The 12,923-nt window shown below is 36.0% G+C and overlaps 2 protein-coding genes across 2 annotated transcripts; one reads left to right on the forward strand and one right to left on the reverse strand.

The window, feature by feature from the left end:
• The first annotated feature begins 5,487 nt into the window (after positions 1–5,487).
• On the forward strand, positions 5,488–6,584 carry LOC111894237 (FCS-Like Zinc finger 14). The gene is made up of 2 exons (XM_023890313.3): positions 5,488–6,073; positions 6,183–6,584. The coding sequence occupies exons 1-2, from the start codon at positions 5,652–5,654 to the stop codon at positions 6,334–6,336; spliced, it is 576 nt and encodes a 191-aa protein (XP_023746081.1). The 5' UTR covers positions 5,488–5,651; the 3' UTR covers positions 6,337–6,584.
• LOC111894236 (oligouridylate-binding protein 1) lies at positions 6,413–9,445 on the reverse strand. Its single transcript, XM_023890312.3, has 12 exons — positions 9,175–9,445; positions 8,688–8,749; positions 8,480–8,582; positions 8,336–8,412; positions 8,198–8,259; positions 8,031–8,118; positions 7,873–7,948; positions 7,758–7,788; positions 7,514–7,630; positions 7,318–7,403; positions 6,964–7,137; positions 6,413–6,840 (listed from the first exon to the last, which is right to left on the reverse strand). The coding sequence occupies exons 1-12, from the start codon at positions 9,271–9,273 to the stop codon at positions 6,616–6,618; spliced, it is 1,200 nt and encodes a 399-aa protein (XP_023746080.1). The 5' UTR covers positions 9,274–9,445; the 3' UTR covers positions 6,413–6,615.
• Positions 9,446–12,923: the final 3,478 nt, after the last annotated feature.

Below are 12,923 nucleotides of genomic sequence, written 5' to 3' on the forward strand. Positions count from 1 at the left end.
GAAGAACCGTTACCCGCTCTCGAGGATAGATGATTTGTTTGACCAGCTTCAGGGAGCGTCTTGGTTTTCCAAGATCAATTTACGTTCCGGGTATCATCAGATGCGAGTCAGAAATGAGGATGTGCAGAAGACTGCTTTCAGGACCAGGTATGGTCATTATGAGTTTGTGGTGATGCCATTTGGGCTCACCAACACTCCAGCCGCGTTCATGGATCTCATGAATCGCGTGTGTAGGCCGATGCTGGATCGATCTGTGATAGTATTCATAGATGATATCTTGGTGTATTCCAAGACGCAGGAGCAGAATGAGGAGCACCTGAGAGAGGTGCTAGAAGTTCTGAGGAGGGAGAGACTTTTCGCAAAGTTCTCTTAGTGCGAGTTCTGGTTGCGTGAGGTGCAGTTCCTTGGTCACCTCGTCAACCAGAAAGGCATTTTAGTAGATCCGGCCAAGATAGAGGCCGTGATGAAGTGGGAGGTCCCGAAGTCTCCATCCGAGATTCGGAGCTTCCTAGGGTTGGCAGGGTATTACCGGAGATTCATTCAGGATTTCTCCAAGATAGCAGTGCCGCTCACCCGACTGACCAAGAAGTCGGTGGTGTTTCGTTGGGGGCCGGAGCAGCAGGCAGCATTTGAGACCCTCAGGCGGAGGTTGTGCGAGGCTCCGATCCTTACCTTGCCAGAGGGAGTAGAGGATTTTGTAGTCTACTGTAATGCCTCAATCACAGGTATGGGAGCAGTATTGATGCAGCGAGGCCATGTGATAGCTTATGCCTCGAGACAGTTGAAGCCTCACGAGGCTAACTATCCTACTCATGATTTAGAGTTGGGGGCGGTTGTGTTTGCCCTCAAGATTTGGAGACATTAACTTTATGGGGTCCGTTGTACCATCTACACAGATCGCAAGAGTTTGAGGTACCTTATGGATCAGCCGAATCTGAACATGAGACAGAGGAGGTGGTTGGATGTGCTGAAGGATTATGATTGTGAAATCCTTTACCATCCAGGGAAGGCCAACGTAGTGGCCGACGCCCTGAGCCGCAAGGCATCAGCAACCCCTATCAGAGACTTATGTCTGAGGATGATAGTGATTACTCCATTGTTGGAACGGATCAGGGAGGCTCAGGTTGAGGGCCTCAAGGAGGAGAGACAGAAGTGTGAGAGGATAGTGGGCCGAGTAGCTTCGTTTGATTATGATAGTCGAGGGTTGTTGACCCTTCATGGGAGAGTGTGGGTACCGTACTGGGGCAGAGTACGACAGGTGTTGATGGACGAGGCTCATAAGTCTCGATTTTCTATCCACCCAGGGGCGACGAAGATGTATAGAGATCTTCGACCCGATTACTGGTGGCCCTGCATGAAGCGGGATGTCGCCTGGTATGTAGAGAGGTGCCTGACCTGCAGAAAGGTCAAGGCAGAACACCAGAGGCCTCACGGCAAGATGCAGCCATTAGACATTCCCGTGTGGAAATGGGAGGACATCACCATGGATTTTATCACCAAGCTTCCCAGGACCGCACGTAGGGTAGATTCGATTTGGATAATAGTGGATCGGTTGACGAAGAGTGCGTATTTCATACCGATCCAGGAGAGCATATCGGCGGAAAAGTTAGTCGATATCTATGTGCGTGAGGTAGTGGCACGTCATGGAGTGCCGGTATCGGTAGTGTCAGACCGAGACGTCCGTTTTACATCCAGATTCTGGAAGCGGTTTCATGACGAGATGGGTACTCGTCTCCATTTCAGCACCGCTTTCCACCCTCAGACGGACGGGAAGAGCGAGAGGACGATTCAGACTCTCGAGGACATGCTCAGGGCATGTGTCCTAGACTTCGGTGGCAGTTGGGATATGTATCTTCCGTTAGCGGAATTTTCGTATAACAGCAGTTATCATGCGAGCATTGATCGACCTCCCTTTGAGATGCTATATGGGAGGAAGTGTAGGACCCCTATTTGTTGGGGCGAGGTCGGTCAGCGGGTCATTGGGAGCACAGAGGTGGTGCTCAAGACGACCGAGTTGATTCAGCAGGTTCGTAGTAGACTGCAGACTGCGCAGAGTCGGCAGAAGAGCTACGCCGACAGGAGGCGTTCGGACTTGGAGTTCCGGGTGGGCGATATGGTCCTTCTGAAGGTCTCACCTTGGAAGGGTGTCATCAGGTTTCGGAAGAGGGACAAGCTGGGCCCCAGGTTCATTGGTCCTTTCAGGGTTTTGGCTCGAGTGGGTCGGGTTGCTTATCGGTTGGATCTTCCAGCAGAGCTTAGCCTGATCCACAACACTTTCCATGTGTCTCAGTTGAGGAAGTGTTTGGTGGATGAGTCAGCAGTTGTTCCCTTAGAAGATATTCATATTGATAGCAGCCTGAATTATATTGAGAGGTCGGTCGCGATTTTGGACCGGAAGACAAAGACCTTGAGGAACAAGGTAATTCAGTTAGTGAAGGTGCAGTGACAGCACCGGAAGGGATCTGAGTGGACGTGGGAGGCTGAGGACGAGATGAGAGAGCACTACCCGGAGTTATTTGCAGATTCAGCCGTAGCAGACTTCGAGGACGAAGTCTGAGACAAGTGGGGGAGAATTGTAACGACCCGTCTCTGGTATGTTGCTTCCATGGTATTTATTTTGAAGTTTTCAAGAGGGACTCGGCGAGTCTATAGCCTGACTTGTCGAGTAGGGACGGGATTTCGAGCACGTGTAAGTCGGCAACTCGGCGAGTCCATATTCGGGACTCGGCGAGTCTGCCTGCCAGGAAGAAACCCTAAATCCCCGAGTTTGCTCACTATTTAAGCAGTGTTATGTGCCCCAAACTCGCCTCCTTCACCCTCAGAGAGTTGTGAGAAACCCTTAACCCATCCCTTGATTGATTAAAGTGTTTTTGTGTGAATTCTTGAAGGCTTGAAGAAGAAAAAGAAGAAAGGACCAAAGAGAAGAGGTGTAGAGCAAAGATCCAAGGTTAAAATCAGAGTTCATTGAGGCGGGGAGATACCGGAGCAGCAGCAGATAGCTTCCAGAGCCATACACACAGCAGCCAGTTCACGAGGTGAGTTCCCTTCCAGTTGGACTTCGGTCCGATGCAGCTAGTTCCGGACTTCGGTCCGATGCAGTGGGCAAGGCCCAGTATGTGCTTTATTTGTTATTGTATGGTATGTGGTAGTTTGGGGGAGCTCACTAAGCTTCGTGCTTACGGTTTCAGTTTTTGGTTTCAGGTACTTCCGCAAGTAAAGGGAAGAGCTCGGGGTGATGGCATCGCACACACCATAGCTTCAGTTTTTGTCCTGGGAGTTGACTCAGTTTCTTAGATATGTTTGATATAATTGTGACACAGTTTTCTCACAGTATTTTAGTATGGTTTTGGGATACGCAGTGCATGGTTTTATTATGTGATACTCAGTTTTATGATTTTTGTTATATTTAAAATGAAATTTTCGGGTTGTATTTTTGGGATGTTTCAAGTTACGTATTTGAGATTGAAGGTTATTACGATATTTACAAGTTTGTCACCGTGTCTTTTATGCTTAGATTAAATGAGTGGCTGAGAATGATTCCCCCATTCTCAACCTTTTTTATTTTCTCAATTGAACCCACCTCTCTCTCTCTCTCTCTCTCTCTCTCTCTCTCTATATATATATATATATATATATATATATATATATATATATATATATATATATATATATATATATATATATATATATATATATATATATATATATATTTGGTTCATATATCAAAACGTTTTTTTTTGTTTTTTATTACTATAAACGATAAATTTATTATTACAAAAAGATAACAATAGTTTAATGGCATTTCCATTTTACGAACACAATAATAAATATAAATATAGTTTTTTGAGATAATTATAAATATAGTCTAATTCTTTAATTATTTTGTAAAAAATAGCTAAAAACCCAAATTACAAATATAGGCTTGAAAATCACAGATGGATTCATCCAATTTGCGATTTTAGCGTTCTATCTGCGAACGTACAAGTCGTTAAAGCACAGTCGTGCTTTAGCGACTTGTACGTTGGCAGATGAACTAGTCCATCTACGATTTAACAAGCAATCTGCAATTTTACCTTTTTTCAGGTATAAAACGTAAATTTTTTTTTGCTTCATTTTTCACACTTTTTCTTTGAAAAATTCTCTCGTTGAAAGCACTATGGATGATTTCGGTAACAGTTCCAAAGTAATAACAACTAAAGTGACAATTTTTTGCACAACTTTATGTATAATAAGGTTGTTTCGTAATCAAACCCTATCTGTTTCGTAATTAAAATTAAAAAAAAAAAAAAAAAAAAACGCAAAATCACAGGTGCCCTGGAGAGGAAATCGCAGATAGTTCATCTGCGATTTTAGTCAAAGATAAAAGTATTTTTACATAAAAAATAAAATAAATAAACCATCTACGAACGTACAAGTCGCTAAAGCATGGTTGTGCTTTAGCGACTTGTACGTTTGCAGGTGTAATGCTAAAATCGCAGATAGGCTTAATCCATCTGGGATTTTTATGGCTATATTTGTAATTTGGGTTTTTTTTGTTATTTTCCGCAAAGTAATTAAAAGATTAGGCTATATTTGCAATTTTCTCTAGTTTTTATAATTAAATTTATATAATCAACATAAGATTTTTATACCATTATTTTGTTTGTATATAAAACTAAAAAATATTAAATCTAAAATTAAATCTTTAAATAAAGATAAAATTTATGTATATGATTAGTTGGAAATAATAAAGTAATTATTAGATATGATAATAATATAAAAATTAAAGTTATTAAGATAATTAGTTGATAAGATATATATTAAAGTAGAGTTTTATAGATTAGGATGTATATAACGTCTATTTGAAATTCTTAATTTAATAATCCATATTCTAAAAAAAAGTTATTTTTTTTTTTAACATGTATCGTTCTATTAGGTTTTAGAATTAATATCATGCCACTTGTCAACATATTCATTCTCAATTTCAAATTTAAAATTTAAAATTTTCATTTTAATTATATTAAATTAATAATATTAGAATAAAAATTAAAATTAAATTAATATAAATTATAAGATGATAATTATATATAACTAAAAAATATTTATTAATTAATAATTTATTTAAAATAATCTATTTAAAATAATTAATCAATAATTTTAAATTTTCATTGTGAAACTTTAATTAATTTTCCATGTTTTATAACCTAGTCATCATTAAATAAGAAAAAACAGTTCTTCCTTGTAAACCATTGGCGAGTTTACACTTTTCAGTGGATTCGCTATGAAACAAAATACAGAATAATGCGATTGGGTCCACGTAGGCCCCCCATTAACAGCCATTAACCTCCGAAACCTTAACAGGTGTCCGCCGGAATCTATGTTTACACCGTCCCAGCAAGTAGCAACCCGGTCATCATCAATATACATCTCATCTGGGCATAAAAAATCGACCACTGATTCTGACGTTTTAATTAAAAAAAGGTTTCCACAACAGAATCAATTAATCAAACAAACAAAAGTAGAACTCACAATCAAGCCATCAGTAATTTGAAGTCGATGCCGAATACAATGGGCTAACCCCACCAACTCCACCAATCACCATCGTAGATTTTCCCAACCTCTCCCCTATAAACATTTTACAGATCTGGTTCTTCGCTTCTTGTAATACAACCATGACTGACAAGAGAAAACATCCGGAGGTGGGCACAAGTCCGACGACGCCTTTGGAGTTCAAAGTTCTGTCATCTACAGGCATAATAAAGTGTGATATGGGTCAGGGTCAGGGTCGGATCGGACTTGGTATACTTGCCGCCCTTGAAAATATTCCGGCCAAGAAGTCCAATTTCAGATGCCGGAGCCCAATGGGAAATGAAGCGGGTAGTTTGGAAGAAGAGAATACAATAGTGACTCGTCATAAACCAGACAAATCGTATACAAAAGCTCACATTGAAATCAGAGAACAACCCTCCATTTTTGACATATCACCTGCAAGGTTTAGTGACGATGGTATGAAGATGCGTACGCCTTCTGAATTTCTGAGTTCATGTCATTTATGCAACAAAAGACTCAACGGCAGAGACGTATACATGTACAGGTAAAACCAAATCCTCTGGTTTTGTTTTACACAGTTCCCAATAATTCAAATAGCATGATGATGATGATGATGATGATGATGATGATGATATTGATGGTTTCTGAAACAGGGGAGAGAAAGCTTTTTGTAGCCCAGAATGTAGGAGCAGACAGATAGGGATGGATGAAAGACGAGAGAAACACTGTAGCTCACATGCATCTTCAACTCCTTCAAATGCCACAAGCCCTCACGTGTTGTTTGCTACCGGAATTTTTGCAATTTAGTAAACATTCAAATCATATTTTCCAAATATATGTAAAAATTTGGAACATCACCATTCACCAATCACCATGTTGAAGATTTCTGAAAACTAAATCTAATTCCATTTGTTTAGATAAGAAAACCCACAAAACTAATGTTACATGTATCCATCCATATACATCCTCTCAAAAGGTTATACAACAATGCAAAAAAACAATAATCCCAAATCATTAATCTAATAAAATCTCTTAAACCAATGAAAACAAAAAAACAGAGCATCGTCCTATCTGATCTTTGTGTTATTACTGGTAATACATAGGGGTCTGTGTAGCACCAATTCCTGGGTAACCACCATCATACACTGCACCATTGCTAGCACCACCACCCATCTGCATCTGACCCGCCATTTTACTAAGAGCCAGTTGTCTTTCATATGCTGTAACGTCCATCATATTTCCGGCCACCATTGGTGGTGGCAGAGGGGTGGAGCTGCTTCCTGGTGGCGTGGGTTTGCTACCCCATGAACACTGTCTCACAGAAAGATAGAAATCAGATCTCATATAAATTCCCATCGAGATGTTTCTTTCCATGAACACAAGTCTAACAGGAGGGGTATTATGGAAATTTCAGAAAAACAAACATATATATACCTTAAGTGGCTTGCCATAGAGATATCGAGCATTTCCTAATTGAATAGCACGAGCTGCTTCAGCGTGTGAAGTGTATCTTATGAAACCAAAACCTTTGTCTCGTTGAATTCTGACATCTTCAATAACACCAGCACCAAGAGCGTGGAAATGACAATGGAGATCACCTGACGTAACCTAAAATAAATGAAAAAGAGTAAATTACATTTTTGGTCCCTAAGTATAGCTGATTTTTGCAATTTCGGTCCCAAAAGGTTTCTCCTTGCAATTTTAGTCCTCATTTGAGGTTCTTGTATGTTGTAACTATTCTGATTCATGCATTCATTTCCATCTAAAAAATGAAAAAGAATAGCCAACCTCTGGAGCCAGATTGCCAACATAAACAGTTGTATACTGAGGATTATTTTCTGGAGCGTCTTCATTAGTCTTTTCTTGAACATCATCTGCACATTAAACAAAATGTTAGAATGGATAATAATCATATAACAATATGATAACATAACATCCAAATTTTGGCTTATAAAATCTTGAAATTTTGTGAATGAATTTTCACCTGATGTTCCATTTGTCAGTTCAACAACATTTTTGGTATCTGACCTCTGTTTGTCATCCGATCCCCCACCTTTTGCTGCCCAGTTGCATCGGATTTGCCTACTTCCAAGCCACTTTCCTACAAAAAAAAAAAAAAAAAAAAAAAAAAACATAAAATGATACAAAATTGTTATATATTTTTAAATTAAAAAAAAAAAAAGTTAAATGAATGAAGTAAGCCAACAGTACACTTTTAAAATCCTCACCATTCAAATCATTGATTGCAGTCTGGGCATCCTATCAAAGATAAATGGGAATAAATGATAGTTAGCACGTTTAATGTGACACGAGGGTGAGGGGTAATATAGTAATTTTACTCACCTGTTGGTTACGAAATGAAACAAATCCAAATCCCCTCGATCGCCCAGTTTTCTGATCCCACATAACCCTTGCATCACTTACCAACATAAAAAGAGAATAAAAAAATATTGTTTATCACATTTTGAATTCAGTTTAATAATTAAAAAAGTTTGGCTTACGAGCATGTAGAGTACACAGAGAAGCAAGAAAACAATGTGGCATCAGTAACTTCAGGGCTAAGGTCACCAACAAATATGTTAAAGTGGCCTGATAAACAAACACAAAAATGAAAAATCTCATTATGAACCAAATTAATTTGCAGATTAACATTATGTTAACAACAAACCTGATGTATCTTCTCTCTGGCTACTTGCATATGCCCAATTAACTTTAATAGGCTGCCCAAACCTGCAAACATATGTTATCATAATCAATTCATAATGATTGATAAGTCAAGAAGAGATTTGTTGAAGTTTCTACTTACAGATGCCTTCCATTAAGTGTCACAATAGCAAGAGCAGCAAAACGCCGATCAAAGTAATCAACAAACCCATATGATGACTGAAATCCAAGTAAATGAGTTTTTATAAATGATGAAACAATTGGAAAATTGATGAATCGATCATACATTCTCTTTTCTAATGAGTTTGCATCCTTCAAGAGCACCAGTGCTTGAAAAAATTTCTTGAAGTAGGGGTTCTGTGACCTGTGGGTGGATGTTCCCCACATACCTATATCGAGTCAGATAGTTATATATGTCAATATTAAATTGGAATGATCAATTGACATTTGACACAAGATAAGAATTGAAAAGGGGAAAAATGAAAGACACTCACACACTGCGACATGTAGCTGAATCAAAACCAGGAGGTAAATTTCCACTCAAGATTGGCTCTATCTGCAAATAAATTATTCGTTGATTGATAGCGATTAGTGAACCAATTATATCTAAAGTTTAATACAAGTAAATTATGTTTTTAACTTTTTGTGTTTTTGTATAAAGTACGTAGTCTTTTTTTAATAAACAGGTCGATTCAATTCACAAGAACTTCAAATGAAACTGTACTGATTCGGGTTCAAACAGCTAGCTAGCATACTAAATGTATCAAATTATGATATTTTCACAGCTGGTGATGCAAGTTTCGCAAAAGGGCAAATAGCAGGAATAAAGTTTTTTATGTGTTCATGTGACTGGACCTTTTTCACCGGAACAAGAATCCGACCGATGACTGTAGATTCGACATCCAGAAGGAAAGGCAACACCTTTTGAGACGTAAACTGAAATAAGAAGACAAGAAAACGAGAAAGATGAAATGAAATTACCTGGGGATGGGCTAAGAGACCTGGGTGATAGAGGGATTGCTGCATCAGTGCTTGTTGTTGTCTTATCCTCTGATGCTGCTGCTGCTGCTGCTGCATCATCTTCTGATTGAAATAGATATAGTGTGTATATGTAGGAGATAGAGAATGAAGTTAGGGTTTTGTTTCACCAAGAAACAAGAGAAAGTGAAAGAAACAAATTAGAAAGAAAAAAAAAAAGGAAAAAAAGAAAGAAAAAGAAAAAGAAAAGCCTGGAGAGAAAGAGTAGAAGAAGATGGTCGAAATAAAAGGCAAGGGTGATGGTGGTTATAATGTCTGTCAGATCTTCCATTCTGCATACGTATTCGTGAATTATTTTGTGTCCCATTGTTTCTCCACCGTTGGATTACTCTTTCCATTTGATTTCTTTGTTCAAACACAACAAAACCTTTATTATATATTCTTGATAATTTTAGAATAATCATTATATATATATATATATATATATATATATATATATATATATATATATATATATATAAATTGTTCATATATTTTAGAAAAATCCACAGATTTAGTCTCTAAATTTGTTTATATGAATGGTCGTCAAAGTTTCAGTTCGTATTTTTCTTGATTTTTATACCATTTTATATTTTTTTTTAATTACAATTTGAATTAATCTTTATATTATTAAATTATAAATAAGTCAATAACCCCATCATAATCACCACTCCCTTTTCCTATCCTTTTTCCACAGTCCACCACCATTTTCTCAGGTCACCGTTATATTCTTCTCAGACCTAGAATTTTTTTGAGGAGGGGGCAAAAATTAATTCAATTTTTTTTATGGAGACAAAAAGTTTTAAAGAGTAAAAATATGTTATTTTAAAAGAACAAAACAATTTTTTTTTAAAAATATACCTATTTTTTATTATTACTTTTTTTGTTGTGGGGGCAAGTGTCTCCACGGTTCCCATTGTAGGTCTAATTCTTCTTATTGCTTTTAGAATATATTGAACTCAAAACCCAAAAATTAAACATATGAAACTTGATATTATGAAACAAACCTTAAACAAATATGATGCAATTAACTCGTTACCTGCTTTTGTTTTAAAATTCAAAAAACCATAATTTAGTGTAGGTTTATCTGGAGAACATGAGATCAAATACACAAAAAGAAATAGTAGTGGGTGAGGATAATATGACATAACAAGATGGGCCTTTCCAACATCAAGGGATTCATTGAGTGGGTTGGAAGAATTTATGGTAGGCACTAGGCAGTACCTCGAAGGAACCATATGTCCATATCCTTTCTTGAGTGGGCTAAGAGTAGACCTGGCAATGGGACGGGTTTGGAGCGAATCGACCTTGATTCAAACCCTTTTAACAAATTCCAAAACCCGATCCAAACCCGCTTCATAACCCGCAGGGTTTTGAATAATCAAACTCATACCCTTATCCATCGAATCAGCAGATATCCAAACCCGCCCCGTAACCCGTATGTTTTTTGAATAATCAAACACATTTTACTTAAATCATAAAAATATCACATTTGTTAAATAAAACAAATGTTTATTTAGAAAACACATTATGTACTCGAAGACTTTCGATTGGAATTAAAATCATTATTGTAGTTACAATTTACAAATTTTCTTCTAGTTGATAATTGAATTTATTGATTTATAAATGAGATTGGTGGTTACATGATGAAATATAAATGAAATGATATCATGATTCTTGGGAAAAGACTGGAAGTCTAGAAGTTCAGTCCCCAAGTCCTATGTATAAATAGTTTACTCTTTGGCCTTTTCTCTTTGGACTTTCAATTGGAATTTAAAGAAAAATTTAGGCAGTATAAAACATAAATATATAATTCTAAAATTTATATGGGGCGGGTTATAAATGGAGCGGATCAGTGAAGATCTATACCCGACCCTTTTAATAAAAGGGTTAGCGGGTACGGGTCGTTAACAGGTAATGGATAAAAAACTATGCTCCAAACCCGTATAATTGTTAAGGGTTTGGATCGGATCAGGGTCAAAACCCGCTCTATTGCCAGACCTAACTAAGAGAAGTGGGTTGAGTGGTTTATACCATAATTATGCAATAATCACCTGTAGATTATGCAGTTATATTTGTACCGTAATTATTTTTTTTAATTAGTTTTATAATTTCTTAAATATTTTGTAAACTAGTTTTAGTTTTGTATGATTTTAATTAATTTGTGTTTATTTTAAAATTAAATATTGAAATAATGATCCAAATATATCCCATTTCTTTGACTTTTGGGTCATCTTCATCGGTTAGTGAAGGTTCCTTTTCATGTTTGTTATCAATCTTCAAAACCAAAACAACCTGCAAAATCAAAACTCATTGTATAGCTTTTATTGATCTTCGATTTCACTTCTCAATTATGTGTTCATCTCATTCAATATCGCCCCTGTATATCAATCTTTGATTTCTTTTTTATTTGTATTACTTTCTTCGATTTCTCCCTTGACCGGAAAACCCTTGCGTAAATGTCAAAGAAGAATAATGAGATATGGAGCGGGTTTTGGAGCATGAATAAAAAAGAATAACGAGGTCTAGAGTAGTGGCTTCTTTGACGATCAACGTCCCTTCGTCTATCAGAATTTATACTTATTATTCTTTTAGAATGCTCCGAATTTTTTAATATTAGAAAGTTGATTATATTTTTTTTTTTGTGGATTTAGGTTTTGAAAAAACTGTCATTGATGTGGAAAAGGAGAACAAACATAAAGAACTAGAGTGTATTCTTGCAAAATGTATTATGTTAAAATGTATAAAGTGTTTCTTAACAATAATATTCTTTTGGAATGGATTAGTGTTTTTGTTAGATTTTTATGTTTTTTTTTTCTTTTTTAACCATTTTTAGTTTTAATCTTTAAGAATAAATGTAATCCGTATTCTTTAGAAAATGTTATTCTTGATAATGTGTTGTATAATTCTTTAAGCGTGTTTAATATAAAAAGTATCTTGAATGAAATAATATTCTGCAAGAATAAAACCGCAAATATATTTACTAGTTTATTGTTGACTTTTTGTCATTCTGACAGAATAAAATCGGCTATTATTAAAAATAATATTAAAATTTAATTAGAATTAATTAAAAAAATTCAGATTTTAAAAAAAATAAGGGAATTAATGATCCCTTAAAATCTGAAAATTTCCTTTTTTAAAATAAGTTAATTGACTGAAATATTCTTTTGCTGAAATTTGTGTGATTATATAATGCATGCTACTCTATGGTAATATCAAGATCCTCAGATCATGATTGTTGATTCTATTCATCCAGTGGTCCAGATCTGTGTATTTTGGCACACAATATTTAGTAAAAACAAAATAACATAATCATATATATATATATATATATATATATATATATATATATATATATATATATATATATATATATATATATATATATGCGGTGGACTGGAATCAAGAGATTAATCGGTTAGGCGGAGATTATTCGGGGACCATTAACTATTAAGAAATTTATTCAAAAATTAATAAATCTATCGAATAATAAATATATAATAGACAATTAATTTTTGTTTTTGATTTGTAACTTCATATAAAAACACACTTGAAAAGAAACCCAAAACATAGAGCATAATTAACCATTATTTACAACACGGCATTCTTAATTACGAGACTTTTTCCACAACATTAATATAACACGACATTCATATAAAAATGCACTTGAAAAGAAACCTAAAGCATAGAGCAAATCTCTCATAAATCTTTAA

This window comes from Lactuca sativa, chromosome 8, assembly GCF_002870075.4.
Source record: "Lactuca sativa cultivar Salinas chromosome 8, Lsat_Salinas_v11, whole genome shotgun sequence".
In the NCBI taxonomy this organism is placed as follows: Eukaryota; Viridiplantae; Streptophyta; class Magnoliopsida; order Asterales; family Asteraceae; genus Lactuca; species Lactuca sativa.